The sequence below is a fragment of the Girardinichthys multiradiatus genome, chromosome 18 (assembly GCF_021462225.1).
Source record: "Girardinichthys multiradiatus isolate DD_20200921_A chromosome 18, DD_fGirMul_XY1, whole genome shotgun sequence".
Lineage (NCBI taxonomy): Eukaryota > Metazoa > Chordata > Actinopteri > Cyprinodontiformes > Goodeidae > Girardinichthys > Girardinichthys multiradiatus.
In genome coordinates, this window is record NC_061810.1 from 49,301,716 (window position 1) to 49,327,549 (window position 25,834).

Genomic DNA, 25,834 nt, shown 5'->3' on the forward strand with positions numbered 1-25,834 from the left:
TTCTTTAATGTTAATAATTGTTTATTTTAAGACACGTCTTTATTTTAGCTCCACGCTGAGATGAAGCCATAAATCGCCATATTTTCCATTACATTTATTCTAGTTCTGCACTTAGAGCACATTAGGACAGAAGTTCTGGTTCTGAAGACAGTTAACTGTAACACATCCAGTCAGTGTTAGAGGTGAAAGTTTTCCCATGAAAGCTCAGAATGACGCGGTGAGGAAAACTCTGGGAGCTGCTGCAGGGAAACAAGCGGTGGGAGTCAGGAAGCTCCACACGTTCCCAGGTTCACACCTTCAGGTCCCCCTCCTCCCGCAAACAGCTGCAGCCGCGCACAATCTGCGCCAAACAAAAGCCGCAATTTAACATGAAAGGGAGGACTGCGCGCGCCGCCGCGGGGATCATTCAAGGCACGTGGTCGCGTGTCGGACAAGGAGGAGGAGGAAGGAGGCTCGTGCGGCTTTTTGTCACCTGACAGACGGTCAGCGGGTGGGTGTGAGCTCCGCTGCTCCTCCTCAGGTTCAGTGTGAAGCGCATCATTAACATGAATTTAGCTCCACTCCCACGCTGAAGGAGGGGAGGAGAACCAGGTTGCTTACCTCGTTACAACTTCATCAGATCGGAACCGTCCTGACCCAACAAACACGTGTGTGTCTGAGATGGATGGAGACTGGACACAACCCATGTCAACAAATCCAGTTGGGCACCTACAGGTCTTAACTGGACATTGGAAGGTTCTTGTATAATCAGTTTCATTTGACAGGACAGGTTTACTGCTGAAGACCAAGAAGCTATCCTCTGCTACACACTGTGCATAAATCCCAAAACATCCTTCATTTCTTCATTTCTTTATACCAAGCAGCCAGACCTCCCTGTGTTCCTACGAAGCAGAAGTTGTCAGTAGTTCCTTCTTTGGCCCTTGGCTGCTTTTTCACTTAGTCTTATTCCAGTTGGGTCTTAGCAAATGTGGGCAGGTGTTCAGAATAGCGGATGAAAAGTGGCAAAAAGCTCTGAGACTCAGACTCTTCATCCTTCAGCAGATCATCTACTGCATATGTTTTCATTTTGCTGTCTGTTATCTTTGGGATGATAAAGGCTTTTTTTCTGTCTAATTGATTCATATTTCAGAGTTACAACAAAAAAGATCAAGTACACGACTGAAATTAGGTGAAAACTCTGTTAAAGTCCAAAGAAAAACTCTCAAATATCTCCAGAACTGCTCATCTGGATCAGTTTAAAATATTAAGGGAAGCATGCATCACAGGTTGTAAAAAACAAAGAAAGAAGAACTGGTTATCTAGCTGACAGTTACATATGGCCCCATATGGTTAGAAATGGACTGAAAAAGTGACCTTAAATGTGACCCTGTGGGCTCCCTGAAACGTGGTGGTGGCAGCATCATACTGTGGGACAAGGAAGCTGGTCAGAGTTGATTGGAAGATGGATGGACCTAAATCCAGGACAGTCTTGGAAGAAACCCTATTAGAGGCTGTAGAAGACCTGAGGCTGAGGTGGATGTCCACCTTCTAGCAGGACAATCACCCTGAACCTACAGCCAGAGATACAATGGATGTTTTAGATCAAAGCTGACTCATGTGTTAGAATGGTCTAGTCAAAGTTAAGACCTGAATGCAACACTTTGCATCCAATCTGACCATCAGTCTGTATATGTTCAAAGCTGCTGGAGACAAACCCCAAAGACCTGCAGCTGGACCTGCACACAAAGGTGGTTGTACAGAGTTCTGACTTAGAGGGGCAGAATATGAATGCACGCCACACTTTTCAGATATATATTGTTAGAAACCTTAGAAAACTGCATCATTTTCCTTCCACAAATGTGGAATGTGTGTTAGAATGGCCTAGTCAAAGTCCAGACCTAAATCCAGTCCTGATAATCTGTGGTAATACTGATGTTCACAGATGTTCTCCAAGCAGTCTGAGTTTTGCGCCGCTCCGTTTGTTTGACGCGCTTATGTCTGTTCAGGTGTCGGATCTAACGCCTCAGGAGACTTTCCCACCATCTCCAGGGCAACCACCGCCTCCCCCTGAGCGGACACGAGCCACACACCGTGGGATCTCTCGCCTCAACAAAAGCTCGTGTCACCTTCTCTCTTCGGGCCATTTGCGCGTGTGTGAAACAAACGGCGCAGTGATGTGCGCCACTAGTTTTAACAACTACAGAGTGGAAGTGAGATGGAAGCGGGAAATCTATAACCAGAATATGCAGTAAAGGAAAGCAGGCTGATTAACAGCCAATCAGAGATTAAGCTGATTTCATTCGTCTTTTTTTGCAGGTTTTACATCAGTTGAACATCAAAGCGCTGACGGGGCTCGCAGCACGTGCTTTTAGAGGCGGGGCTTTACATCGATCAGCAGGTGGCGCGCGATCGAATATGTGCAAATTATCAGAGGACGCTTCCTGGTGGCGCGTGCACGCTGCTCAATCCCCGGGAAGCCAACTGCACGCGCAGATACACGTCGTCATCATACAAGTGAAGTGGTTCTGCTGGCCGATGAACCAGTACCACTGATGACGTTCAGAAATGAGCCCACCCGAATCACGAGTGGTTCCAGCCGCACGCGACCTCGGATCAGAGCTTCACCATCTGAGACACTTTGGTTCACGTGGGCGTGTGAGCGCCGCGTGCCGTGGCGAGGGGGCTAAAGGCAGGCGCGCAAGTTCACTAGAAAAATATATATTAAGATGAAAGTTTATGAGCATGCGCACACACGTGGTTTGCCTGTGTGGAAGCTCACCTGGTTCCAGAGTAACGGTGATGTTCAATCTGATTAGATAACATGACCAGAACCAGTCCTGATTCTGTTGGTTCCTGCCAACAGAACCAGTCCTGATTCTGTTGGCAGGAAGTTCTTTACAGAGCCACGTTGAGAACACGTTTCTACCTGAACGTTTCTGTTAGAACAGCAGCTGAAGCTCAGAGTTGAAGCGTGTTTCTCGCTGCTTCGTGGAAAAGCTTCGTGGTCCTCCCTGAAACGGATCTTCAGAACTGGGAGCTGCTGTTTTGGGCCAAACGTCCATCAGAATGCTTTTTCCAAGCCGGAGCTGGGACATGATTTGGTGATTTATGTTGTTCAGATGAAACAGAGACGTTTCATTAATTTATCTTTACTGCACATTAAAAAGAAAATCAACAAGCCAAACAAACAATAGAACCCGTTTAAGTTCTTATTTTCTTCTCCAGTCCAAAAGCAGAGAAAAGCGTTGGGTTTTAATGAACTGGTGGTCGGAGCAGTGCAGATATGAAGAGGTAAACTAAAGCACCAACATCCCAGTTTGGATCTTAGAACATCCAAAAGGAACCAGTTGGTTCGCTCTGTGGGAGGAAATCAGAGGTCAGATAAAAGTGAGAAGTGAAGGAAGCCTGAGATCTGATTTAACGGTTCTGTGTTCTACAGACGAGCTGCAGGGTTCTGGACAGAATCATAATGCTGCAGGAGGCCTGATCCAGACACACATACTGAACATTGCTAAAGTCCAGATGAGACTGAAGCTTGAAGAACCTTCTTGTGATCTTTTACGGAAACAAGTGCATCATTTTAGCATTAACTAGAACTAATCTGTCAGATTTCAGTGTTCCAGTTCTTCATCCAGATTCTTGGCAGCAGAGTGAAGGTCCAGAAGTCCTCACTGATTCAGAGCAGTTCCCCACAGTGACCTGCAGAGAACCTGCAGAACTGGCGATGAAACCCACATCACAGCAATCATTGGGAGGAAGATGAATATTAAACCAGACTCCCCAGAACCTGAGCAGAACCGTCCAGCTCCCTACTGGTAGGCTCCTCACTGCTGACATTCAGAACTGAACCAGCAAGTTCTGCAGAGTGGAAGTGGGCTGCAGGCTCAGAAATGTTTACACGAGAACTGCTTCTTGATTGGCTCTCTGTGTTTACAGGATGTTTGTCAGTGTCTGGAACATTTGATCGCTGCGTTTCACTGTAAACACTTTATGTTGCTGTTTGTTTGGGACATAATTCGGAACATGACGTCCCAAACCGGACCAAACCGATCCACAGTCTGGGTTCTGCTGCAGACGCACAGAAAAAGAGTCTGTTTCCAACAACCTGGGTCCATTCTGCAGACTGGACCTCTTCTTCATTTATGGTTTTATTTTAATTTCTTTAATGGAGACTAAACTCTTTTCCTGATGTCGGTGCTGCGGAGAACCTTTCTGTCTCTGAGGAACCCATTAGGTCCAGGAAAGGCATCTACTCTGCTGGTCCACCACAGCCAGCCTTCCCTCTGCTTATAAACATCAAAACATACTTTTCTACTTCCTGCTCCTTAATAATTTAAGTGTTTTTACGAGTTATTGTTGTTGGCCTGATGTTGATGTGAGCAACGGAAAACTTGGCCAATAAAGTTCTGGTTCTGATTAAATCTAGAGACGAATTAATTTCAGCAGATGTAAAGAAAGGGCTTTCATCGCAGTGATGTGGTCCGAAAGTGATCAGGTCCTGGGTCTCCCTGGTCCGGACCGACCAAGATGAGGAAACTTGGGAGTTTGTTTTATCGTCCCCCCCAAACCCCTTCAGCTTCACACTGTAAGAAACGTCCTCATCCATCTTCTGTCCTCCAGTATACAGGAGGAAAGTTCAGCTTCATGTCCGTGCAGGTCCAACCTGCACGGACTGAACCCAACAGAACCAAAACACGTTAACCCACAGTAACTCCTCTCCCCCTCTCCTCCTGTCTCCGCCTCGCCTCCTTCTCTTCCGGTTTGATGGAAGCCTGTTTCAGGAAACCCTCCCTCAGGTGGACACTTTTTGCAGCGGCCCCCTGCTCCTTCCCGCTCCTCCTCCCTCTCCTCCCCCCTCGGTATAAAGCGGAGGTGAGACCGCAGCTGCCGCAGTCCAGAGTTCAAACAGCAGCAGTTTAGTTTTCTTTTAGCACAGAAAGCAGACAGAACAGTTCGGACCCGAAACCCGTTTCTCCTCCCACACAGCGGTTCGTTTTTTCTTCCTCCAGGAGTTGTCGCTGTTTTGGATTTTACGCGCAGACTACTAAGCATCGGGCTGCGGCGCTCCGACATGGCGCATTTGTTCCTACCGTGGCTCCTGCTGGCCGTGTCGGCCCAGACGGTGAGTAGCTCTGACAGCCCACCCACCCCCGCTCTCTGTACCTATGGAGCTCCGCTGCTTGGTGCTTCCGGCCGCAGTGGAGTTGTGCGCTTTTACGCACAACTCTCTGATGTTTTCCCTGCAGTTTCAGATCCACAGAGCTGGATTTAAACGTTTTGATGTCAGAGAGGATCAAACAGAAGCTGACAGTGTCAGTAGTGCCAAAGATTTTTACAGAATATGAAAAACTTTCAGGGAAAATGTTTGTTTTTCCTCTCTGCGGAAATCATCAAACTTTTATTCAACCTTTTTCTTCACTATTCTCCGACCTTTCCTCTTCACATTAACAGAGTTAATTATCCAGAGTTTATTCTGTCGTTAGACATTTCATCTCTTGTACATGAACTCTCTCCCCATCAGGTTCTCACACAACCCCCAACCAAGGCGGTATTCGAGCTGAAGGTCCACTCCTTCAACAGCTCCCGCAGCATCTGCCGCCAGTCCCAGGACTGCCGCATCTTTTTCCGCATGTGCCTCAAACATTCGCAGAGCATCATCAACCCAGAGCCGCCGTGCACGTACGGGAACGCGAGCACCGACGCGCTCAGCGCAGACTCCATCTCCATCTCCGAGAGCGCGCCCATGAAGGTGAACGTTTCATTTAAGTGGCCGGTAAGTGACCCGAACCACACAGACTGTTTGCAACCAGCGGCCCACGGTGACTGTGAACTGAGGATTTACCACGGTTCTGATTTAGAGAGGATTCTCACTCAGATTTATCTCTGATTCATGGAACAAAAATGGTTTAAAAGGAGAAATGATTTCACATGTTTGGATACCAAAATGACCTGTCTGACCTCAGCCTGTCGGCGGGCCGCTCATAAACGCGTGTAATTATTCATCAGCTGACGGATGTAGTTATTAATGATTGTTTCCTGATTCGTTGCAGGGCTCCTTCTCCCTGATCCTGGAGGCCTGGATCACAGACTCTTCAGGTTTAAAGTCCACAGGTAAAACAAACTGCGGCGGCTGCTGTGCCGCGCCTTCACCGCCAGGCGGCGACAGAAAGCATGTTTACGTCCTCCATTCAGGCTCAAAAACACGCACCAAACGTTTTAAACTTTTATTTGAGTATATTTAAAATACTTATATAAAACAAAACCCGTACATTTTCCAAATAAAAATATTTCCAACCAAACAAAAATATTTCTAACATTTTTAGAGGTTCAAATAAAAAGATTACATTACATTGGTTGTGTTTATTTGCTTGAACATTTGTTTAAACCTTTTTTATGTCAGTTTTGGTTAAATGTTTGACTGAGGTGAAGATGGACAGAGAATATTCCCAGTAAGAAGTGGAAAACCCAGCATCTGCGACAGGACGGACAATCAGACCTGCAGATACAAAAGAAGATGTTGGAATTTTGGAGAGATGTTTGCTTCCATTAAGGATTCATCTTTTCCCAGGAGCTCTGGAGTTAATTCTTGATGTGATTCTGCAGTGTGGCCTCAGTGGCACACCGTCTGTGAGCTCCTCTGTCTATCCCAAAGCCCAGATCCATCTCCAGTTGGACATGTTTGGAACATCTTTAGGAGAATCAGACAACAATGAGCAGAGTGTTGAGATGCTGAACTCTGCGGTTCAGAAGGAATCGACACAGATTCCTATGGAAAACTGCAACAGTTTTATGCTCCTCAGTTTGTAAAGGAATAAGGTAGCACATAAAGAGAAATAAGTTTATTGCTGCATCATTTATATTTTCTGAAAAAAGTTTAACATCTAAGACACAGAACCTGACCCGGTCCACCCTACTGGATCTGGTTCTTATTTCAGCGTTTGGAAATGTGATTATTGTACAAATGTTTATAAAATCCCTTTTTTCCCACTTGTTGATCCAGGAGACCAGAACAACCTCCTCAGCCGTGTGGCGAGCCTCCACAGGCAGACCGTTGGGGACCAGTGGTCCCAGTATGTGCACCAGGGCGACCAGAGCAAGCTAGGCTTCTCCTATCGGGTGGTCTGCATCGAGAACTACCACGGTGAGGACTGCTCAGCCTACTGCCGGCCCCGGAACGACACCTTCGGCCACTTCCACTGTGACAGCGAGGGGAGCCGCCACTGCCTGGAGGGCTGGAGTGGACAATACTGCACGGACCGTGAGTTCTCAGCACAGTTTCATCTCTGGCTCCAAGAACCCCTAACATCTCAAAGGTCTTCCTTGAGTCTGTTCTGGTGTGTTAGTTTGAATCAAGGTGCACAGTGAGCTGCCAGTCTTCCTCCTGCACCTCCTCTGTTTCCATGTCAACATGTCTGTAGGCAGTTAGAGGAAAGCTCTGCTTCATTTTTTGTGCTGCAGCCTTGAAATTGTTGAGCCGTCAAAGCCGCCATCCCCCCTGGTGGCTGCAGAGGACAAAAAGATCTCAGCGCTTCTGTCGTTTCAAGCATGTGTGTGAATGTGTGTTTGGCTCTGAGGTCTGTTCCTTTTGTTTTGGGCTCAACAATGGGCCCCCGGTTGGGCCCCTGGTCGGCCCCCGGCCTGCTCCTTTAACAGGGACACGCGCTGGAGCTTAATGTGTGCTGCCGTGCGTGAAAGAAGATGGCATGTGTTGCTTTTGTTGTGTGAGCCAGCTGCTTCGTCCAGCACTTACCAAGCACTTGTTGGGGAGGTGTGTGTGTGTGTGTGTGTGTGTGTGTGTGCATGCGAGGGGCCCTTACAGGGAGGGAAGCTGTTTTCTGACTCTATCTCTGATGTTCTCCTGGTAATATTCTCTCCTCCTTTCTCCCTTTCCCTCTCTGTCTTCTCCCTCCTCCTATTCCTCCTCCCATCAGCCATCTGTGCAGGAGGCTGTGGCGAAGACCGCGGCATTTGCGAGTCACCCGGGAAGTGCAAGTGCCACGAGGGCTGGGAGGGGAAGCACTGCGACATGTGCAAGCGGCACCCGGGCTGCCTCCATGGGACCTGCCAGCAGCCCTGGCAGTGCAACTGCAAGGAGGGCTGGGGAGGCCTGTACTGCAACCAAGGTGGGTTTGACCACAGAGCGGGCTGGCCGGTCCGGTTAACGTGCAGCTGAGCAGTTTGTTTGCTGGATCACACTGTGACCCCACCCCCACCTGCTGTGGCTGGTTTTCTCCAGAGTTTCAGCAGAAAAATGGTGCAAGTGCTGCCCTCTGAGGAGACTGCATACAGCAAACACGATGTGTGGGTTGATTTTTATGAAGAGCACAGAACAGAACAGCAGGTCCAAACTGATCACACCATGTCGGCTTTCATTCCATAAATCTGATGCAGTGGCTCCTGCAGACGGAAAGTGAAGCTTTGATACAAGAATCAAACCCAACAAGGGATCATGATCACATTATTGTTTGGTTCTTCTGTGGTTTTAACATTTCCAGCAGCATCCTGGAAAAGTCCTGATCCAGATGTTCCTTCCTGGCAGCCAGATGTTCATATAAGCTGCAGACTCCAGACTTTATGGTTGTTTTTCATTGGACTCTTTTGACTTGCACCATTTAAGTCCAGTCCCTCATGCAGTTTTTTGTTTGTCAAGCAGCTCCAGAACTACAGGTCCTTCTCAAAATATTAGCATATTGTGATAAAGTTTATTATTTTCCATAATGTCATGATGAAAATTTAACATTCATATATTTTAGATTCATTGCACACTAACTGAAATATTTCAGGTCTTTTATTGTCTTAATACGGATGATTTTGGCATACAGCTCATGAAAACCCAAAATTCCTATCTCACAAAATTAGCATATTTCATCCGACCAATAAAAGAAAAGTGTTTTTAATACAAAAAACGTCAACCTTCAAATAATCATGTACAGTTATCAAACCTCCCCTTCATTGGTAAGATTATTGAAAAAGCTGTATTTCAACAGTTAAACAACTTCCTAACAACGACCAACCGCTTCGATGTCTTCCAGTCAGGCTTCCTGCTCACCACAGTACAGAGACTGCTCTTGTCAAGGTGTTCAATGACATCCGTATAAATGCAGACTGTGGAAGAACCACAGTGCTGGTATTATTGGACCTTAGTGCAGCATTCGACACTGTTGATCATTTTATTAGAGCACCTGGAAAACTGGGTCGGCCTTTCTGGTACAGCACTCAACTGGTTTAAATCCTACTTGAAGGACAGGGACTTTTTTGTGTCAGTAGGTAACTTTACATCAGAGACACAAAAATCACATGTGGCGTTCCCCAAGGGTCCATCTTAGGGCCCCTCCTATTCAATATCTACAGGTCCTTCTCAAAAAATTAGCATATTGTGATAAAGTTCATTATTTTCCATAATGTCATGATGAAAATTTAACATTCATATATTTTAGATTCATTACACACTAACTGAAATATTTCAGGTCTTTTATTGTCTTAATACGGATGATTTTGGCATACAGCTCATGAAAACCCAAAATTCCTATCTCACAAAATTAACATATTTCATCCGACCAATAAAAGAAAAGTGTTTTTAATACAAAAAACGTAAACCTTCAAATAATCATGTACAGTTATGCACTCAATACTTGGTCGGGAATCCTTTTGCAGAAATGACTGCTTCAATGCAGCGTGGCATGGAGGCAATCAGCCTGTGGCACTGCTGAGGTCTTATGGAGGCCCAGGATGCTTCGATAGCGGCCTTTAGCTCATCCAGAGTGTTGGGTCTTGAGTCTCTCAACGTTCTCTTCACAATATCCCACAGATTCTCTATGGGGTTCAGGTCAGGAGAGTTGGCAGGCCAATTGAGCACAGTGATACCATGGTCAGTAAACCATTTACCAGTGGTTTTGGCACTGTGAGCAGGTGCCAGGTAGTGATGAAAATTGAAATCTTCATCTCCATAAAGCTTTTCAGCAGATGGAAGCATGAAGTGCTCCATAATCTCCTGATAGCTAGCTGCATTGACCCTGCCCTTGATAAAACACAGTGGACCAACACCAGCAGCTGACACAGCACCCCAGACCATCACTGACTGTGGGTACTTGACACTGGACTTCTGGCATTTTGGCATTTCCTTCTCCCCAGTCTTCCTCCAGACTCTGGCACCTTGATTTCCGAATGACATGCAGAATTTGCTTTCATCCCAAAAAAGTACTTTGGACCACTGAGCAACAGTCCAGTGCTGCTTCTCTGTAGCCCAGGTCAGGCGCTTCTGCCGCTGTTTCTGGTTCAAAAGTGGCTTGACCTGGGGAATGCGGCACCTGTAGCCCATTTCCTGCACACGCCTGTGCACGGTGGCTCTGGATGTTTCTACTCCAGACTCAGTCCACTGCTTCCGCAGGTCCCCCAAGGTCTGGTTTTCTGCCACACTTTTTCCTTCCCACAGACTTCCCACTGAGGTGCCTTGATACAGCACTCTGGGAACAGCCTATTCGTTCAGAAATTTCTTTCTGTGTCTTACCCTCTTGCTTGAGGGTGTCAATAGTGGCCTTCTGGACAGCAGTCAGGTCGGCAGTCTTACCCATGATTGGGGTTTTGAGTGATGAACCAGGCTGGGAGTTTTAAAGGCCTCAGGAATCTTTTGCAGGTGTTTAGAGTTAACTCGTTGATTCAGATGATTAGGTTCATAGCTCGTTTAGAGACCCTTTCAATGATATGCTAATTTTGTGAGATAGGAATTTTGGGTTTTCATGAGCTGTATGTCAAAATCATCTGTATTAAGACAATAAAAGACCTGAAATATTTCAGTTAGTGTGCAATGAATCTAAAATATATGAATGTTAAATTTTCATCATGACATTATGGAAAATAATGAACTTTATCACAATATGCTAATATTTTGAGAAGGACCTGTATCTATCAGGTGCTGGAAGTAGTTTCTTCCATAACAAACCAGTTCTAGCTCTGATTTGGTGACAGTTGTTGTTTCCTGACCATTTCGACCAGCAGAAGCTCTACTCTGTCACCAGAAGTACCAGGTGTTTGCTGGTCCTGAGAATAGAACCAGTTCTATCAGTTATTGGAGGCAGGCTTGTACGGGTCAGTAACCAGTTAAAATGTGGTGCGCTCCAGGTCAGGAACCACATGAAGTCGTGTCTCTCATCTTCCTGTTTGTTTTATTATTGCCCAGTAAATTTCAACATTTTCAGCCTTATAGTTTCGGCTGGAAACGTCTGCTTGGTACTGACCAGGCATCGGTTCGGACCTATCAAGGACGTTTTTTAAGTGATGTTTGACTTTTCTACAATCTGCTCATAATTTATATAATATATATAATATAATAATACTAATAATATCGACCAGTATCAGGTCACTGAGTTAGTTTAGTTAGATCAGGAGTGAAAATCTGTCATAATTCATAAGAGTTAAATGGTCCAATCAAAGATCAGAACCAAAATAGATCGAAACCGGGTATAACATAAAATGTGAGGAAAATTATAGGTTTAAATTAAATTCAGTTAAATGTGAGAGTTGATTATTCTGACTGTTTATCTCCATAATTCCTAAAAATATTTCAGAGGTATCAGTTAATGATGAAGCTTAGGAACAAACAGTCTGGTTTTAGACCACAATAATTTATTAGTATGGTGTAGGGCCTCCTTTTGCAGCCAATACAGCATCAATTCATCTTGGGAATGACATATACAAGTCCTGCACAGTGGTCAGAGGGATTTTAAGCCATTCTTCTTACAGGTTAGTGGCCAGGTCACTACGTGATACTGGTGGAGGAAAACGTTTCCTGACTCGCTCCTCCAAAACACCCCAAAGTGGCTCAATAATATTTAGATCTGGTGACTGTGCAGGCCATGGAAGATGTTCAACTTCACTTTCATGTTCATCAAACCAATCTTTCACCAGTCTTGCTGTGTGTATTGGTGGATTGTCATCCTGATACACGACACCGCCTTCAGGATACAATGTTTGAACCATTGGATCCACATGGTCCTCAAGAATGGTTCGGTAGTCCTTGGCCCATCTAGCACAAGTATTGGGCCAAGGGAATGCCATGATATGGCAGCCCAAACCATCACTGATCCACCTCCATGCTTCACTCTGGGCATGCAACAGTCTGGGTGGTACGCTTCTTTGGGGCTTCTCCACACCGTAACTCTCCAGGATGTGGGGAAAACAGTAAAGGTGGACTCATCAGAGAACAATACATGTTTCATATTGTCCACAGCCCAAGATTTGTGCTCCTTGCACCATTGAAACCCACGTTTGGCATTGGCATGAGTGTCCAAAGGTTTGGCTATAGCAGCCCGGCCGTGTATATTGACCCTGTGGAGCTCCTGACGGACAGTTCTGGTGGAAACAGGAGAGTTGAGGTGCACATTTAATTCTGCCGTAATTTGGGCAGCCGTGGTTTTATGTTTTTGGATACAATCCGGGTTAGCACCCGAACATCCCTTTCAGACAGCTTCCTCTTGCGTCCACAGTTAATCCTGTTGGATGTGGTTCGTCCTTCTTGGTGGTATGCTGACATTACCCTGGATACCGTGTAGGGTTGGGCGGTATCCAAATTCTGATATCTTCATACCGTCTCCACATTTTACCTCGGTAAACGGCATTACCGTGACTAATTAAAAATTATGACTTAAGGCTGAGACGGCATCACCAAACTGTTGACTTGTGCCTACTTGTTCAGAAATTAAATACCAAACACTAATAATGAAACAATAACAACATAATGTGCACAATATTAACGTTTATTAGAAACTGCTTAAAAAGTACAAATATAACAGTCAAAAAAATTAAATTACCCTGACCACCCAAAATAGTTTTTGCGCAGAATGCGCAGACAAATCAATTAAATTAAATCACAGCCTGAACAACTTTAAATAACAAAAAGAGCGACCTTTAAAAAAGTGGTAAAAGTAAAAGAAACAAATAATAGCAGTGAGCTGGGTGGCAAGTGTCAACAGGTTTAGTCAAGATTTTTAGCCAGAAAAACCAGCATGTTAACTTTTTCTGGATTTAACAGGGAACGTTGGGGACTTACAACTTTTCCCGCGGTGCTGAAAACCCGTTCCGATGGCGAGCTTGTGGCACAGACGCACAGGTGCTTTCTGGCCACCCGTGACATCAGGGGAAAACGCCGGGCAGCACATTTCCACCACAGAAGTGGGTCTTTGTCTGCTTGGATAACGGGCTCCAAACAGTAGGCTGTTATTTCAGCTCCAACTCGGTCTTCTACGCTGCCGATGGGACCTGCCACTGCATCGGCTTGTTTTTGCAGAAGACTTCCCAGAGTCACCCTTTTTCGTGGGGGTTTGGGTTGCGCCTCTCCCTCTTCCACTCTGATGATGACCACTGGACCTGCTGGTGCTTGGTTCTCTAAGCTCACGATCTCAGCCTGTAATTCTGCCTTGGTCTCAGCCAATGCGCTGGCATCAGTCTCATATCCTCCACGGTAACGAGGGTCGAGGAAAGTGCATTTTCGCATTAATTTGCGCACTGAATCGGATTCATATTTGGCCTCTAGCTTTTTTAGAATTCCAGTTTTGATTGACTTTGTTAGCTGGAGGTCGTATTCTGACAAAGCCAACACATTGTCCCTGCATAGCTGGAGTATGGGGAGGATAGAGGAACTGGTCACATAATGTTCTCCTGACAAAATATCAGTGAAGTCACCGACTGGTTTCAGTGCGTCGTGAACAGCTTTCAAGACGTCTGTGTCCTGCCAGGTCAGGAACAGGCTGCTCCTTCTGTCGTCAGACAAGACGTGTCTGGTCCCCTGGGCCTGCTCCAGGATGCGCTCCACCATTGCCAGTTTGGAGCCCCAGCGAGTTGCGCAGTCCTGCCGATGGATGAATGAATGAATTAATAAACAAATGAATTAATAGATGAATAAACAAATGAATTGATAAATAAATAATAAATAAGCCCCTTAATGTATATGATTATATTTTTAGTTTGCCTATGTTATAACAGATTCAGATTTTTAGATACAAATTTCTGCTTACCGTTATGAGGCTATGTTCTGGGAGTCCCAACTCCACTTGCTTCTTGTGGAGTTCACTCTTACATTGCCAGCTGTGTGAAAAGGCCCCGACAATACAACGGCACACTCCGAGGGCGCGCTCGGTTTTTTGCCTATTGTCATGCATTGCATTTGTGACAGCCAGGTTTAGATTGTGACCGAAGCAGTTAAGCCACGGCCACTCCAGGGACCTGATTGCGGCAGAAATGTTGGCAGCGTTGTCAGTGGTTATGGCTGAAAGTTTTTTCTCGTCAAGTTGCCAGTCCTGAAGTGCAACTCTGAGCGCTGCAGCAAGGTTGTCCGCCGTATGACTCTCAGGAAAATACGTTGTTTGGAGGCATTTGGATTCAAGTTTCCTCTCAGGTGTAATGGTGTGGACAGTCAGGGACATATATGGAGTCATGTTAACTGATGACCACATGTCAGTTGTTAAAGAATAACTCTCGGCCTCTGACAGCAGTACTTGAACCTCGTCTCTAACTTTAATATATAAATGTGGGACGGCTGTTTGTGAGAAATGTTTCCGTCCTGGTAGCTCGTACTGGGCATCTAGGACCTTTACCATGTCCTTAAAGGACTTTTTTTCCACCGTGTGGAAAGAGACCATTTCCTTTGCCAAGTATTTTGTCACTGCATCCGTGCAGGTTTTCCAACGGACACTGTCCCTTTTGTACTTCGTTGTTTTCCCGAAGGCCCCTATTATTGTCGACTGCGTATAAGTGGCGGTGGACTTAGTTGTTGTTGGTTTTGGTCCTGCATCGGTATCAGCGGGAGGTGTTGAAACTGTTGCGCTTATTGAACTCGGGGCCAAATGCATCCTCGCAGCAGTGAGTGGATGGTTAACTCTGAGATGCATCCTTAGGTGTGACGTGTTTCCGTCCCTTGCAGTCACCTTTTTATCACATAATTTACATATTGCCTCATCAGTATTTACTGGCTCCCCCTTCTCATTTGCTAGGAACCCGAAGTATTGCCAGACTGCAGATGTCGTGTTCTTCTTAGCGATGAGTTCATACGGTGCGCGACTTGCCATCTTTCTCTCTCTCCTCCTCCTCGCTGTCACGTGGTGACGTCACGTTCATAAACATCAAAAGTCTCACTACTGTGGAAGTAAAACTGAAAATTCAACCACATATAAGTGCTGCTGGACATAGATTAATTTTTAGACATTGATTTAATTATCTTATATTTAATCCTTATCTCCTATATTTTTTAATGATGTAATGACGGTATTGAAACTGATACCGTTGCTTTTGAAAGATACCGCAGATATACCTTATTACCTTATTACCGCCCAACACTAATACCGTGGCTCTTGAAACATCACAAAGACTTGCTGTCTTGGTCACAGATGCGCCAGCAAGACGTGCACCAACAATTTGTCCTCTTTTGAACTCTGGTATGTCACCCATAATGTTGTGTGCATTTCAATATTTTGAGTAAAACTGTGCTCTTACCCTGCTAATTGAACCTCCACACTCTGCTCTTACTGGTGCAATGTGCAATCAATGAAGACTGGCTACCAGGCTGGTCCAATTTAGCCATGAAACCTCCCACACTAAAATGGCAGGTGTTTCAGTTTCATTGTCCAACCCCTGTACAGGTCCAATATTAGCATATTGTGATAAAGTTCATTATTTTCCATAATGTAATGAGGAAAATTTAACATTCATATATTTTAGATTCATTGCACACTAACTGAAATATTTCAGGTCTTTTATTGTCTTAATACGGATGATTTTGGCATACAGCTCATGAAAACCCAAAATTCCTATCTCACAAAATTAGCATATTTCATCCGACCAATAAAAGAAAAGTGTTTTTAATACAAAAAACGTCAACCTTCAAATAATCATGTACAGTTATGCACTCAATACTTGGTCGGGAATCCTTTTGCAGAAATGACTGCTTCAATGCGGCGTGGCATGGAGGCAATCAGCCTGTGGCACTGCTGAGGTCTTATGGAGGCCCAGGATGCTTCGATAGCGGCCTTTAGCTCATCCAGAGTGTTGGGTCTTGAGTCTCTCAACGTTCTCTTCACAATATCCCACAGATTCTCTATGGGGTTCAGGTCAGGAGAGTTGGCAGGCCAATTGAGCACAGTGATACCATGGTCAGTAAACCATTTACCAGTGGTTTTGGCACTGTGAGCAGGTGCCAGGTCGTGCTGAAAAATGAAATCTTCATCTCCATAAAGCTTTTCAGCAGATGGAAGCATGAAGTGCTCCAAAATCTCCTGATAGCTAGCTGCATTGACCCTGCCCTTGATAAAACACAGTGGACCAACACCAGCAGCTGACACGGCACACCAGACCATCACTGATTGTGGGTACTTGACACTGGACTTCTGGCATTTTGGTATTTCCTTCTCCCCAGTCTTCCTCCAGACTCTGGCACCTTGATTTCTGAATGACATGCAGAATTTGCTTTCATCCGAAAAAAGTACTTTGGACCACTGAGCAACAGTCCAGTGCTGCTTCTCTGTAGCCCAGGTCTGGGGAATGCGGCACCTGTAGCCCATTTCCTGCACACGCCTGTGCACGGTGGCTCTGGATGTTTCTACTCCAGACTCAGTCCACTGCTTCCGCAGGTCCCCCAAGGTCTAGAATCGGCCCTTCTCCACAATCTTCCTCAGGGTCCGGTCACCTCTTCTCGTTGTGCAGCGTTTTCTGCCACACTTTTTCCTTCCCACAGACTTCCCACTGAGGTGCCTTGATACAGCACTCTGGGAACAGCCTATTCGTTCAGAAATATCTTTCTGTGTCTTACCCTCTTGCTTGAGGGTGTCAATAGTGGCCTTCTGGACAGCAGTCAGGTCGGCAGTCTTACCCATGATTGGGGTTTTGAGTGATGAACCAGGCCGGGAGTTTTAAAGGCCTCAGGAATCTTTTGCAGGTGTTTAGAGTTAACTCATTGATTCAGATGATTAGGTTCATAGCTCGTTTAGAGACCCTTTTAATGATATGCTAATTTTGTGAGATAGGAATTTTGGGTTTTCATGAGCTGTATGCCAAAATCTTCCGTATTAAGACAATAAAAGACCTGAAATATTTCAGTTAGTGTGCAATGAATCTAAAATATATGAATGTTAAATTTTCATCATAACATTATGGAAAATAATAAACTTTATCACAATATGCTAATATTTTGAGAAGGACCTGTATCTATCAGGTGCTGGAAGTAGTTTCTTCCATAACAAACCAGTTCTAGCTCTGATTTGGTGACAGTTGTTGTTTCCTGACCATTTCGACCAGCAGAAGCTCTACTCTGTCACCAGAAGTACCAGGTGTTTGCTGGTCCTGAGAATAGAACCAGTTCTATCAGTTATTGGAGGCAGGCTTGTACGGGTCAGTAACCAGTTAAAATGTGGTGCGCTCCAGGTCAGGAACCACATGAAGTCGTGTCTCTCATCTTCCTGTTTGTTTTATTATTGCCCAGTAAATTTCAACATTTTCAGCCTTATAGTTTCGGCTGGAAACGTCTGCTTGGTACTGACCAGGCATCGGTTCGGACCTATCAAGGACGTTTTATAAGTGATGTTTGACTTTTCTACAATCTGCTCATAATTTATATAATATATATAATATAATAATACTAATAATATCGACCAGTATCAGGTCACTGAGTTAGTTTAGTTAGATCAGGAGTGAAAATCTGTCATAATTCATAAGAGTTAAATGGTCCAATCAAAGATCAGAACCAAAATAGATAGAAACCGGGTATAACATAAAATGTGAGGAAAATTATAGGTTTAAATTAAATTCAGTTAAATGTGAGAGTTGATTATTCTGACTGTTTATCTCCATAATTCCTAAAAATATTTCAGAGGTATCAGTTAATGATGAAGCTTAGGAACAAACAGTCTGGTTTTAGACCACAATAATTTATTACTATGGTGTAGGGCCTCCTTTTGCAGCCAATACAGCATCAATTCGTCTTGGGAATGACATATACAAGTCCTGCACAGTGGTCAGAGGGATTTTAAGCCATTCTTCTTGCAGGATAGTGGCCAGGTCACTACGTGATACTGGTGGAGGAAAACGTTTCCTGACTCGCTCCTCCAAAACACCCCAAAGTGGCTCAATAATATTTAGATCTGGTGACTGTGCAGGCCATGGAAGATGTTCAACTTCACTTTCATGTTCATCAAACCAATCTTTCACCAGTCTTGTTGTGTGTATTGGTGCATTGTCATCCTGATACACGACTCCGCCTTCAGGATACAATGTTTGAACCATTGGATCCACATGGTCCTCAAGAATGGTTCGGTAGTCCTTGGCCCATCTAGCACAAGTATTGGGCCAAGGTAATGCCATGATATGGCAGCCCAAACCATCACTGATCCACCTCCATGCTTCACTCTGGGCATGCAACAGTCTGGGTGGTACGCTTCTTTGGGGCTTCTCCACACCGTAACTCTCTCGGATGTGGGGAAAACAGTAAAGGTGGACTCATCAGAGAACAATACATGTTTCACATTGTCCACAGCCCAAGATTTGTGCTCCTTGCACCATTGAAACCAACGTTTGGCATTGGCATGAGTGTCCAAAGGTTTGGCTATAGCAGCCCGGCCGTGTATATTGACCCTGTGGAGCTCCTGATGGACAGTTCTGGTGGAAACAGGAGAGTTGAGGTGCACATTTAATTCTGCCGTGATTTGGGCAGCCGTGGTTTTATGTTTTTTGGATACAATCCGGGTTAGCACCCAAACATCCCTTTCAGACAGCTTCCTCTTGCGTCCACAGTTAATCCTGTTGGATGTGGTTCGTCCTTCTTGGTGGTATGCTGACATTACCCTGGATACCGTGTAGGGTTGGGCGGTATCTAAATTCTGATACCTTCATACTGTCTCCACATTTTACCTCGGTAAACGGCATTACTGTGACTAATTAAAAATTATGACTTAAGGCTGAGACGGCATCACCAAACTGTTGACTTGTGCCTACTTGTTCAGAAATTAAATACCAAACACTAATAATGAAAGAATAACAACATAATGTGCACAATATTAACGTTTATTAGAAACTGCTTAAAAAGTACAAATATAACTGTCAAAAAAATTAAATTACCCTGACCACCCAAAATAGTTTTTGGGCAGAATGCGCAGACAAATCAATTAAATTAAATCACAGCCTGAACAACTTTAAATAACAAAAAGAGCGACCTTTAAAAAAGTGGTAAAAGTAAAAGAAACAAATAATAGCAGTGAGCTGGGTGGCAAGTGTCAACAGGTTTAGTCAAGATTTTTAGCCAGAAAAACCAGCATGTTAACTTTTTCTGGATTTAACAGGGAACGTTGGGGACTTACAAGTTTTCGCGCGGTGCTGAAAACCCGTTCCGACGGCGAGCTTGTGGCACAGACGCACAGGTGCTTTCTGGCCACCCGTGACATCAGGGGAAAACGCCGGGCAGCACATTTCCACCACAGAAGTGGGTCTTTGTCTGCTTGGATAACGGGCTCCAAACAGTAGGCTGTTATTTCAGCTCCAACTCGGTCTTCTACGCTGCCGATGGGACCTGCCACTGCATCGGCTTGTTTTTGCAGAAGACTTCCCAGAGTCACCCTTTTTCGTGGGGGTTCGGGTTGCGCCTCTCCCTCTTCCACTCTGATGATGGCCACTGGACCTGCTGGTGCTTGGTTTTCTAAGCTCACGATCTCAGCCTGTAATTCTGCCTTGGTCTCAGCCAATGCGCTGGCATCAGTCTCATATCCTCCACGGTAACGAGGGTCGAGGAAAGTGCATTTTCGCATTAATTTGCGCACTGAATCGGATTCATATTTGGCCTCTAGCTTTTTTAGAATTCCAGTTTTGATTGACTTTGTTAGCTGGAGGTCATATTCTGACAAAGCCAACACATTGTCCCTGCATAGCTGGAGTATGGGGAGGATAGAGGAACTGGTCACATAATGTTCTCCTGACAAAATATCAGTGAAGTCACCGACTGGTTTCAGTGCGTCGTGAACAGCTTTCAAGACGTCTGTGTCCTGCCAGGTCAGGAACAGGCTGCTCCTTCTGTCGTCAGACAAGACGTGTCTGGTCCCCTGGGCCTGCTCCAGGATGCGCTCCACCATTGCCAGTTTGGAGCCCCAGCGAGTTGCGCAGTCCTGCCGATGGATGAATGAATGAATTAATAAACAAATGAATTAATAGATGAATAAACAAATGAATTGATAAATAAATAATAAATAAGCCCCTTAATGTATATGATTATATTTTTAGTTTGCCTATGTTATAACAGATTCAGATTTTTAGATACAAATTTCTGCTTACCGTTATGAGGCTATGTTCTGGGAGTCCCAACTCCACTTGCTTCTTGTGGAGTTCACTCTTACATTGCCAGCTGTGTGAAAAGGCCCCGACAATACAACGGCACACTCCGAGGGCGCGCTCGGTTTTTTGCCTATTGTCATGCATTGCATTTGTGACAGCCAGGTTTAGATTGTGACCGAAGCAGTTAAGCCACGGCCACTCCAGGGACCTGATTGCGGCAGAAATGTTGGCAGCGTTGTCAGTGGTTATGGCTGAAAGTTTTTTCTCGTCAAGTTGCCAGTCCTGAAGTGCAACTCTGAGCGCTGCAGCAAGGTTGTCCGCCGTATGACTCTCAGGAAAATACGTTGTTTGGAGGCATTTGGATTCAAGTTTCCTCTCAGGTGTAATGGTGTGGACAGTCAGGGACATATATGGAGTCATGTTAACTGATGACCACATGTCAGTTGTTAAAGAATAACTCTCGGCCTCTGACAGCAGTACTTGAACCTCGTCTCTAACTTTAATATATAAATGTGGGACGGCTGTTTGTGAGAAATGTTTCCGTCCTGGTAGCTCGTACTGGGCATCTAGGACCTTTACCATGTCCTTAAAGGACTTTTTTTCCACCGTGTGGAAAGAGACCATTTCCTTTGCCAAGTATTTTGTCACTGCATCCGTGCAGGTTTTCCAACGGACACTGTCCCTTTTGTACTTCGTTGTTTTCCCGAAGGCCCCTATTATTGTCGACTGCGTATAAGTGGCGGTGGACTTAGTTGTTGTTGGTTTTGGTCCTGCATCGGTATCAGCGGGAGGTGTTGAAACTGTTGCGCTTATTGAACTCGGGGCCAAATGCATCCTCGCAGCAGTGAGTGGATGGTTAACTCTGAGATGCATCCTTAGGTGTGACGTGTTTCCGTCCCTTGCAGTCACCTTTTTATCACATAATTTACATATTGCCTCATCAGTATTTACTGGCTCCCCCTTCTCATTTGCTAGGAACCCGAAGTATTGCCAGACTGCAGATGTCGTGTTCTTCTTAGCGATGAGTTCATACGGTGCGCGACTTGCCATCTTTCTCTCTCTCCTCCTCCTCGCTGTCACGTGGTGACGTCACGTTCATAAACATCAAAAGTCTCACTACTGTGGAAGTAAAACTGAAAATTCAACCACATATAAGTGCTGCTGGACATAGATTAATTTTTAGACATTGATTTAATTATCTTATATTTAATCCTTATCTCCTATATTTTTTAATGATGTAATGACGGTATTGAAACTGATACCGTTGCTTTTGAAAGATACCGCAGATATACCTTATTACCTTATTACCGCCCAACACTAATACCGTGGCTCTTGAAACATCACAAAGACTTGCTGTCTTGGTCACAGATGCGCCAGCAAGACGTGCACCAACAATTTGTCCTCTTTTGAACTCTGGTATGTCACCCATAATGTTGTGTGCATTTCAATATTTTGAGTAAAACTGTGCTCTTACCCTGCTAATTGAACCTCCACACTCTGCTCTTACTGGTGCAATGTGCAATCAATGAAGACTGGCTACCAGGCTGGTCTAATTTAGCCATGAAACCTCCCACACTAAAATGGCAGGTGTTTCAGTTTCATTGTCCAACCCCTGTACAGGTCCAATATTAGCATATTGTGATAAAGTTCATTATTTTCCATAATGTAATGAGGAAAATTTAACATTCATATATTTTAGATTCATTGCACACTAACTGAAATATTTCAGGTCTTTTATTGTCTTAATACGGATGATTTTGGCATACAGCTCATGAAAACCCAAAATTCCTATCTCACAAAATTAGCATATTTCATCCGACCAATAAAAGAAAAGTGTTTTTAATACAAAAAACGTCAACCTTCAAATAATCATGTACAGTTATGCACTCAATACTTGGTCGGGAATCCTTTTGCAGAAATGACTGCTTCAATGCGGCGTGGCATGGAGGCAATCAGCCTGTGGCACTGCTGAGGTCTTATGGAGGCCCAGGATGCTTCGATAGCGGCCTTTAGCTCATCCAGAGTGTTGGGTCTTGAGTCTCTCAACGTTCTCTTCACAATATCCCACAGATTCTCTATGGGGTTCAGGTCAGGAGAGTTGGCAGGCCAATTGAGCACAGTGATACCATGGTCAGTAAACCATTTACCAGTGGTTTTGGCACTGTGAGCAGGTGCCAGGTCGTGCTGAAAAATGAAATCTTCATCTCCATAAAGCTTTTCAGCAGATGGAAGCATGAAGTGCTCCAAAATCTCCTGATAGCTAGCTGCATTGACCCTGCCCTTGATAAAACACAGTGGACCAACACCAGCAGCTGACACGGCACCCCAGACCATCACTGATTGTGGGTACTTGACACTGGACTTCTGGCATTTTGGTATTTCCTTCTCCCCAGTCTTCCTCCAGACTCTGGCACCTTGATTTCTGAATGACATGCAGAATTTGCTTTCATCCGAAAAAAGTACTTTGGACCACTGAGCAACAGTCCAGTGCTGCTTCTCTGTAGCCCAGGTCAGGCGCTTCTGCTGCTGTTTCTGGTTCAAAAGTGGCTTGACCTGGGGAATGCGGCACCTGTAGCCCATTTCCTGCACACGCCTGTGCACGGTGGCTCTGGATGTTTCTACTCCAGACTCAGTCCACTGCTTCCGCAGGTCCCCCAAGGTCTAGAATCGGCCCTTCTCCACAATCTTCCTCAGGGTCCGGTCACCTCTTCTCGTTGTGCAGCGTTTTCTGCCACACTTTTTCCTTCCCACAGACTTCCCACTGAGGTGCCTTGATACAGCACTCTGGGAACAGCCTATTCGTTCAGAAATATCTTTCTGTGTCTTACCCTCTTGCTTGAGGGTGTCAATAGTGGCCTTCTGGACAGCAGTCAGGTCGGCAGTCTTACCCATGATTGGGGTTTTGAGTGATGAACCAGGCCGGGAGTTTTAAAGGCCTCAGGAATCTTTTGCAGGTGTTTAGAGTTAACTCATTGATTCAGATGATTAGGTTCATAGCTCGTTTAGAGACCCTTTTAATGATATGCTAATTTTGTGAGATAGGAATTTTGGGTTTTCATGAGCTGTATGCCAAAATCTTCCGTATTAAGACAATAAAAGACCTGAAATATTTCAGTTAGTGTGCAATGAATCTAAAATATATGAATGTTAAATTTTCATCATAACATTATGGAAAATAATAAACTTTATCACAATATGCTAATATTTTGAGAAGGACCTGTATCTATCAGGTGCTGGAAGTAGTTTCTTCCATAACAAACCAGTTCTAGCTCTGATTTGGTGACAGTTGTTGTTTCCTGACCATTTCGACCAGCAGAAGCTCTACTCTGTCACCAGAAGTACCAGGTGTTTGCTGGTCCTGAGAATAGAACCAGTTCTATCAGTTATTGGAGGCAGGCTTGTACGGGTCAGTAACCAGTTAAAATGTGGTGCGCTCCAGGTCAGGAACCACATGAAGTCGTGTCTCTCATCTTCCTGTTTGTTTTATTATTGCCCAGTAAATTTCAACATTTTCAGCCTTATAGTTTCGGCTGGAAACGTCTGCTTGGTACTGACCAGGCATCGGTTCGGACCTATCAAGGACGTTTTATAAGTGATGTTTGACTTTTCTACAATCTGCTCATAATTTATATAATATATATAATATAATAATACTAATAATATCGACCAGTATCAGGTCACTGAGTTAGTTTAGTTAGATCAGGAGTGAAAATCTGTCATAATTCATAAGAGTTAAATGGTCCAATCAAAGATCAGAACCAAAATAGATAGAAACCGGGTATAACATAAAATGTGAGGAAAATTATAGGTTTAAATTAAATTCAGTTAAATGTGAGAGTTGATTATTCTGACTGTTTATCTCCATAATTCCTAAAAATATTTCAGAGGTATCAGTTAATGATGAAGCTTAGGAACAAACAGTCTGGTTTTAGACCACAATAATTTATTACTATGGTGTAGGGCCTCCTTTTGCAGCCAATACAGCATCAATTCGTCTTGGGAATGACATATACAAGTCCTGCACAGTGGTCAGAGGGATTTTAAGCCATTCTTCTTGCAGGATAGTGGCCAGGTCACTACGTGATACTGGTGGAGGAAAACGTTTCCTGACTCGCTCCTCCAAAACACCCCAAAGTGGCTCAATAATATTTAGATCTGGTGACTGTGCAGGCCATGGAAGATGTTCAACTTCACTTTCATGTTCATCAAACCAATCTTTCACCAGTCTTGTTGTGTGTATTGGTGCATTGTCATCCTGATACACGACTCCGCCTTCAGGATACAATGTTTGAACCATTGGATCCACATGGTCCTCAAGAATGGTTCGGTAGTCCTTGGCCCATCTAGCACAAGTATTGGGCCAAGGTAATGCCATGATATGGCAGCCCAAACCATCACTGATCCACCTCCATGCTTCACTCTGGGCATGCAACAGTCTGGGTGGTACGCTTCTTTGGGGCTTCTCCACACCGTAACTCTCTCGGATGTGGGGAAAACAGTAAAGGTGGACTCATCAGAGAACAATACATGTTTCACATTGTCCACAGCCCAAGATTTGTGCTCCTTGCACCATTGAAACCAACGTTTGGCATTGGCATGAGTGTCCAAAGGTTTGGCTATAGCAGCCCGGCCGTGTATATTGACCCTGTGGAGCTCCTGATGGACAGTTCTGGTGGAAACAGGAGAGTTGAGGTGCACATTTAATTCTGCCGTGATTTGGGCAGCCGTGGTTTTATGTTTTTTGGATACAATCCGGGTTAGCACCCGAACATCCCTTTCAGACAGCTTCCTCTTGCGTCCACAGTTAATCCTGTTGGATGTGGTTCGTCCTTCTTGGTGGTATGCTGACATTACCCTGGATACCGTGTAGGGTTGGGCGGTATCTAAATTCTGATACCTTCATACTGTCTCCACATTTTACCTCGGTAAACGGCATTACCGTGACTAATTAAAAATTATGACTTAAGGCTGAGACGGCATCACCAAACTGTTGACTTGTGCCTACTTGTTCAGAAATTAAATACCAAACACTAATAATGAAAGAATAACAACATAATGTGCACAATATTAACGTTTATTAGAAACTGCTTAAAAAGTACAAATATAACTGTCAAAAAAATTAAATTACCCTGACCACCCAAAATAGTTTTTGGGCAGAATGCGCAGACAAATCAATTAAATTAAATCACAGCCTGAACAACTTTAAATAACAAAAAGAGCGACCTTTAAAAAAGTGGTAAAAGTAAAAGAAACAAATAATAGCAGTGAGCTGGGTGGCAAGTGTCAACAGGTTTAGTCAAGATTTTTAGCCAGAAAAACCAGCATGTTAACTTTTTCTGGATTTAACAGGGAACGTTGGGGACTTACAACTTTTCCCGCGGTGCTGAAAACCCGTTCCGACGGCGAGCTTGTGGCACAGACGCACAGGTGCTTTCTGGCCACCCGTGACATCAGGAGAAAACGCCGGGCAGCACATTTCCACCACAGAAGTGGGTCTTTGTCTGCTTGGATAACGGGCTCCAAACAGTAGGCTGTTATTTCAGCTCCAACTCGGTCT

General features: G+C 44.6%; 1 protein-coding gene across 1 annotated transcript in view; it reads left to right on the forward strand.

The window, feature by feature from the left end:
- Positions 1-4,833: 4,833 nt before the first annotated feature.
- The window catches only part of dlc (deltaC), a 96,547-nt gene continuing 75,546 nt past the window's right edge, over positions 4,834-25,834 (forward strand). The window contains exons 1-5 of the mRNA XM_047392668.1: positions 4,834-5,101; positions 5,501-5,752; positions 6,030-6,090; positions 6,980-7,237; positions 7,911-8,102. Of these exons, the coding sequence (XP_047248624.1) occupies positions 5,051-5,101; positions 5,501-5,752; positions 6,030-6,090; positions 6,980-7,237; positions 7,911-8,102 (814 nt within the window). The 5' untranslated portion in view covers positions 4,834-5,050. The remainder of the gene's footprint in view (positions 5,102-5,500; positions 5,753-6,029; positions 6,091-6,979; positions 7,238-7,910; positions 8,103-25,834) is intronic.